Source organism: Hipposideros armiger, unplaced genomic scaffold (assembly GCF_001890085.2).
Source record: "Hipposideros armiger isolate ML-2016 unplaced genomic scaffold, ASM189008v1 scaffold_10, whole genome shotgun sequence".
NCBI classification, from domain to species: Eukaryota; Metazoa; Chordata; class Mammalia; order Chiroptera; family Hipposideridae; genus Hipposideros; species Hipposideros armiger.
In genome coordinates this window covers 9,214,189-9,220,999 of record NW_017731360.1, presented here as the reverse complement: position 1 = coordinate 9,220,999, position 6,811 = coordinate 9,214,189, and the positions used below count along the sequence as shown (strand labels likewise).

Sequence of the window (6,811 nt, the reverse complement as noted above, 5' to 3'; positions counted from 1 at the left end):
TATGCTAGCAGGCATAAATATATTTGAAAGGATATCATGATTTTGTTGTTTTGAATATGTAAGAGAAAGGGGACACAAGTATATTGTTCAATATAATGAGGGATTAAAAGGGATGAACTAAGTTCCACTTGAGAAAGTGGTCAAGTATCTGAGAAGATAGTAGGAGCAGGCTCGATTGGCTCCATTTCATTTAGACTTTTCATACAGGGACTTTCCTGTGAATGTGTTACCATCTAACATTCCTAAAGCTTTATGGCTTTTTTTTCTTTGTAAAAATATTATATGGCACTAATAATCTCTTTTTTCATATTGTTAGCCTGTATTTTTTTTTTAATGCACCCTCTTACTTTTAACCAAACAAGCATTTTACTATGTGTTTTTAGGAACTGAGTGAACTTCAGTAGTGGATGGGTTAGCAGGACATTTAAAGTTTCAGTCCCTCCTTGCCTCTGCAAGTAAGGCTATTATTTGAGAATGAACAGCTTATGTTACTTAGCTTCATTTCTGAGTTATCATTAACATAGGTTCAATATTATGATATTATGAATGCTCTGAAATATCTTGAGGTCTTATTGACATTCCATAATTGGGAGAAGACTGTTAAAGCACTAACTCTTAAAAGCAATACCATGTGTTCACTCTTGGGTGTCCATCCCATGGCACCACTGAGGGGAAATTGTTATGACAGGAGTTCTTCTAATGTCCCTGGCAACTAGACTTTTAAAAATATGGTCCAGTGTGATAACCAGATTCTGTTGCATTTCATGTAAAGAATTAAAGTACTTGAGACCCAGGTTGCCCTGGACTAAATCAACTAAGAAAAGAGTCCTGTCCTCTCGGTCTGTTGCACTTCAGTAAGCAGGATCCTGTTTTGCCTAAGTTATCTGGATACAACAAAATAATGCATCAGCAGTCATTGCTATAGTCACTCTGATAATTACAGTTGTGTAGATCTGACCTTCATCAGTGGACTTCCCTAGACCCAGGTCTATCAATTGAGAAAAGATAGATTGTGATAGTATTTCTAAAAAAAAAAAAATAATAGTGCTTTTTGATTGTGTATTTTCTCTTATGAAAAAATATCTACAGTATTAAAAAAAAGATTTTTAGTGCATTTATTATACCCCTTTTATCCTCCCCCGAAACTTGTTATTTGCTCCAGATGTGAAATTGTTCAGTAAACATGTTAACTTATTGCATGCAGTAATATGGTATGTCGTCCTCGATGTATTTCTATAAAGTAAAGGTTCCACTTTAATTCCAGGACTGTTATTCCACATGACTTTTTTTTTTTCTTCTCCTCTAGACTTCTCCAGAGAACCCTGGGACAGTAGGTGGAGTGCAAAGCTGTATTGTGTTGCCTTCCTGCTTTTTTTGTTGCCTTCCTGCTTTTTTTAAAATTATTATTATTCTTGGCCTAGTCTTGGCTGCTCCTTTCTCTGCCACTAAAGCTACCTAACGAAACCCTGCATGTATGGTCATTATGAGGGATTTATTTATTTATAGCCTTTCATTTCAATCCTGCACAGTTATTATGTCAGTTATGTTTCCTGTAGAATCCTTGAAATCAGGATTGTCCCTAAAGCAACATTGTGATAGGCAAGCTGGAATGTCAGCTCTACTTTCTAGAGCAATTTCCTTCCATTTTAAAGCACCCTCTTTCTGTGCCCCTATCCCCCACCCCCAGCCCCTTCCTGTGTTCCAAAACTGCCTGGGGTCTTGTGAAGGAAGAAAATAATCTGAAAAACAGGTACAAGTAAGGTGTTAACACCTAATGTGTTACCCCCTCTTGGAACTATTTATATCCTGAAAGAGGAGAACAGGGAGAGGGCAATATTTAACCAAGAATATCGAATCACTCACTAATGGTGGAATTCACAGCTTCGGTGACATGGAGATTGTAGTGTTAGCTGGGAAAGGCCTCCCCCCATGCCCAAAGAATGAGAATGGCAACAGTAGGCTGCATCAGGGCAAGATCTCATTCATATTGGGAAGACACATTTGTGTGTGTATGCCTTTAAGAGATTTTTGAACCGGTTATGATCATCTCATTGAATTTTTGTCCTAAAATTATGTCAGCTTGGTTTGGTTCCTTTTCCACCTTAGTAATTTATCTGTTATGGATTTTGATGTTTGGTGTCCATGTGATGTCAAGGAGTCTGACTGTCTGCATGGTTGTTTATCATTGCTCCGATCCTTTCCAACTACCACAGGAAGAGAGGGGAAGGGACATTTTGAAGACAATGCTAAAATAATAAATGGGCTGTTCTCTTCCCTCTCTCCCCCTCACCATGCACCAGAAGAAGCAGGCCAGCCCACTGCAGATCCAGGCATGGTCATGGACAGTGTGGAAGCAGGAGGAGACACGACGCCTCCCACCAAAAGGAAGAGCAAGTTCTCAGGCTTTGGGAAGATCTTCAAGCCCTGGAAATGGCGGAAAAAAAAAAGCAGCGATAAATTCAAAGAGACATCAGAAGGTGAGACAGTGAGATTTGAATATATGTTCTGAGGGCCGAGTGGCTCAGTTGGTTAAGAACTTGCTCAAGAGTTTGAGCTCTGAGCAACAGCGGTTTGATGCCCNAACTTAGGCTTTTATTAGAGAAAATAGTCTTATATAATTTATACAGAGTTGGAATTAAAATTTGAAAAAATGTGTGCATGGCCCTAGCCACTATTCCAGTTATAAATAATACCTAGTTAGATAGCAAAAGTGTATATGTCCAAATGGAATTGTATAGTGGAAGACCTGTTTGATAGACTCTTCAGAGTTGGATTTAGGAAAACTGCTGAGTTAGGTAGGTCTTTCCTGTGAATATTACCATTAGTCTACTTTCAGTCTGCTACCTTCCCTTCTTGAAAATACTCTTGGACCTAAGTAGGAAAGATTTGACTGGTTACCTCTCCACTATCATTTAGTTATTTGAAGATCTCAACCTTCCTATATAGGAATTTTGATGGAATCAAGTTTTTGTGATTTCCCGCTGGTGTCAACATAATGGGTTTTGGGGAAAAACAGAAGATGATTTACCTCTTTCCCTTTTTGTTAGGAATGATTAATCTGCTTTCTTTTCTTTTTCTGATCTTTCATGCATGAGATCACTCCCTTGCTTCAAAATTTCTTTGTTTCATCAGGCACTTACCTAAGCAAAAAGTGTGTGGGAAGAATTTTATCAACACTTTATTTTAATCAGTTATAGGTGTTGCTCTTGAATAATAGCTAAAAGAGTTTCCAGAGCACTCCCAGACTAGTCGCCACCAAAAGTGCCTAGAATTCTTCAGAATTCTCTCCCATGTATGGTATTAACAGCATAAAGAATCTGCCTCAGCACACTCTAAAGAAATATGGCGCACAGCAGTCAGTAAAGAAAGACTCCAAATCCAGGCAACGATTTATGAATAAAAAAGAAAAATCAGTAATCTGATGTAAAAATAATGTAAATGATCTAACAATAGTGATCTGAATCAGAAGTTGATTGCTACATCTAGTTTAAGTACAAAGCACTGACTTCTAAGAGAAGTGAACCAAGGATTGATAAAATACCTATTGAAATTGGAAGTGATTATAACTGGTGGCAAATTAGTTTATAAGGAGACTTTAATAAGAAACCTAACTTTAGAATTTGTACCCTTTATAAATTTTGATAGTGAGCAATATTTGAGGTGAATACCAAACTGTTAAAGTAAATTATATAGGAGATTAATAGCAATCATCCAGGTTGTTGTAAGAATTAAATCCTATAATGTGCCACTTTTATAAATTATAGTCTGAAAACCTTTGTTAGTGGATGAAGCGAGATGTTGGAAAGACTTGTAAGATTAAAGCTTAATTTTTATTCTGAGGGCAGCATGATCAAAAGGATCACAGGCTTTGAAGTCGAAAAGACTTGGATTTGAATCCCATCTATATCACTTATGCTATTGGCAAATAGAAAACCTGCAAAGAATGAAACATACAAAGACAAGCAGTCCAACAGGGGAAAAAAAGCCAATGAAATGACATTTATAAAGTACTGAAGTTAAATAAACAAAAAAAACTCAACTCCCAACTGAAAATACTATACCCAGTACAAATATCCTTCAAAAATGATGAAATAAAATTATCCTAGTTGGAAGCACAGAATTGTAGAAAGAAATGAAGAGTACCTGAAAAAAAAATGTAGGAAATATAAAATAATATTTGTTAAAACAGCAATAATAATGTTTTCTGTGGTTTATTGTTCTATGTATGTAGAAGTAAAATATGACAATGACACAGAGTAAATAGAATTGAAATGCAAAATTCTTGCAGTTCAGTAAGTAGCAAAAGTACTAACTTTAACATAAATTGTAGTAAGTTGAGGATGCACAGAACAATGAGACAAATAGAAAATAAATAGCAAAATGGTAGACCTAAGCCCACCTGTGTCAGTAAAAACATTAAATATAAATGGACTAAACACTTTAAAAGACAACGATTGTCAAACTAGATAGAAAAATAAAATCAAGGCAGAAGTGTTATTAGAGTGATATATAGAATTTCATAATGATAAGAGGGTCAACAGGAAGATATAATAATTCTAAAGTTGTAGATATCTAATAACATAGCTTCAAATATATAAAGCAAAAGTTAATAGAACTAAAAAGAGAAGGAGACAAGTTCACTTTCATGGGTAGAAATATTAACATACCTCTCTTAGTAACTGATAGAACAAGCTGACAACAAGTCAGAAAGAATGTTAATGCTTTATACAACATGATTACCCAACTTGACCTAATTGGCATGTATAGAACACTACACTCAATAATTTCACAGTAAACTTTCCAAGTGCACATGGAGCATAATATAAATCTGGAAAAAAATAACTGCGAACTTTTATATTGTTTATTTTTCATTTAAACTATATTTGAGACTAAGAAACGCAGGAAGACTCACAATTCTTCTGTAGGAATACTGTGCTTCAGTAGGAAACTTTGGAATGAAGCCATGATTTTCTAGTTTATTTTTCTTCAATAAACTATTATGTTACAGGCATATAACGAATGTCTGCCTCTGTCTCTTTTAAATGCATCAGGCTTCCCGTAATAATCTGGGATTGGGATTAACAAGCCTGACTGGTCATAAGAATTAACTGTGAAGATTTTAAAAAACAGATTCCTATGTCCCACCTCCTGGAGATTCTGTATTTTGAAAAGGCATCTGGGCTGATTCCAAGTATTTGAACAGATTTGGGAGTCCCTGAAATAATATCCTGTTTGTCATCTGGAGAGGGGAGGAGAAGAAGAGGGAGAATATAAGAATATGAATGAATGAATTGGGGAGACAGCTGGGTCAGGGCTGGGTGTGGCTGAACCCCACTTCATGAGGCAAGAGGGATATCCACTTCTAACAGTTTTNAAAAAAATCTTTAAAAATAAAAAAGAAAATGGGAGAGAGATGGTCACGAAATCAGAGTTATTGAGAAAAAATGGTTGATGTGCAAATTGGCTTACGAACAGTTTCAAAATCACCTCTCTCTGCCCTTTATTTATGACTATAGTACAAATTTTGATTGTTTCATTAAAAATAAAAAAGAGGGAAGATTTTAGGTACCTGAATATACTTTTTGTTGTAGAATTGATTCACTTGCCAGTTTCTCTTTCTATTGCAGTTTTCTAAGCGATGCAGTTGAATTTTCTTCCTGTCAGACAAAAATTCATAATAAGAAGCCTAAACTAGTGTACCAACAGTTTTAATGGATACCAGAATGCCCCACAGATTAGTGACGTCAGGTAAATCTAGTTGGCCACTGATATCCAGGGTTTATGCATACATTAAAACCCTTCATTCTACAGCTGGAAAGTGTACACCTGGTGAATTTAGATCACCATTAAATTTGGACACGAGCTCCTTTAGCACAAGACTGTACTCACAGCAACAAGGTTAGTATACTTAAAAGAATATAGAATCAGAGAGTGTTGTTTGAGAAATCCAAATCTACTCACTTTAACATGTGTCACTACTACAAATACCAAAGAAGTATATCCTTGAGTGGTTTAATTTGCTTACTATTTCAGATGATGATTTTCATGTGAGAAATAATTCATTTTTGTAGGAACCTATTGTTTAGAAAGAATTATTTTCTCATGTGTGTTTATGTATATGCTGGATTTCATTTATTAACCATCATGGTTTGAAAACTCCCACTTTCCATTGTAAAAAGTAAATTTGTGGGCCGGCTGAGTGATTCAGTTAGTTAAGAGCTCGCTCAAGAGTGTGAACTCTGAGCAACAGTGGTTCGATTCCCGGCCTGAGCTGAGCACCGCTGAGCTGCCAACAGGTGGCAGAATGGCTCAACTAAAAAAAAAAAAAAAAGTAAATTTGTCTTTTTTCAATTATAAAAGCCACATAGTTCATTGCAAAAAAATAATAGGAAGCTAGAAAGAAGAAACAGAAGTCGCCCATAATCCTACCTTCAAAATATATTTACATTTTGGTTTAGTTCCTTCCATTCTTCTTTTTAACATATTTTAGCATAGTTTAGATAATGTGAGATATATATACATACACATATAATTTACATATAAATTTATTTCTACTTTTTTTTTTAAATATTTTTTTGGGGAATTGGGGGAGGAGAACAGCGTTGGGGAATTGGGGAAGGAGAACAGACAAGTTGCTGTCCTTTTGTTCTGCAGTCTAGTTGTGGACGACGTCGCTTCACTGGCCCATGTTGGTATTATCATTGCGCTCTTTCCGAGTGAGGCAGATCAGTCGCTGGCCATTGGATGGCAGCTCACGAAAGCTCACTCCCGCTGCCGGCCAGCCCCACTGCAGCCTACGCTGTCACCTTAC

The 6,811-nt window shown here is 36.1% G+C and overlaps 1 protein-coding gene across 1 annotated transcript in view; it reads left to right on the top strand.

The window, feature by feature from the left end:
• The window catches only part of LOC109390782 (phosphatase and actin regulator 4-like), a 16,304-nt gene extending 10,669 nt beyond the window's left edge, over positions 1 to 5,635 (top strand). The window contains exons 2-4 of the mRNA XM_019657711.1: positions 1,307 to 1,330; positions 2,301 to 2,477; positions 5,628 to 5,635. Of these exons, the coding sequence (XP_019513256.1) occupies positions 1,307 to 1,330; positions 2,301 to 2,477; positions 5,628 to 5,635 (209 nt within the window). The remainder of the gene's footprint in view (positions 1 to 1,306; positions 1,331 to 2,300; positions 2,478 to 5,627) is intronic.
• Positions 5,636 to 6,811: the final 1,176 nt, after the last annotated feature.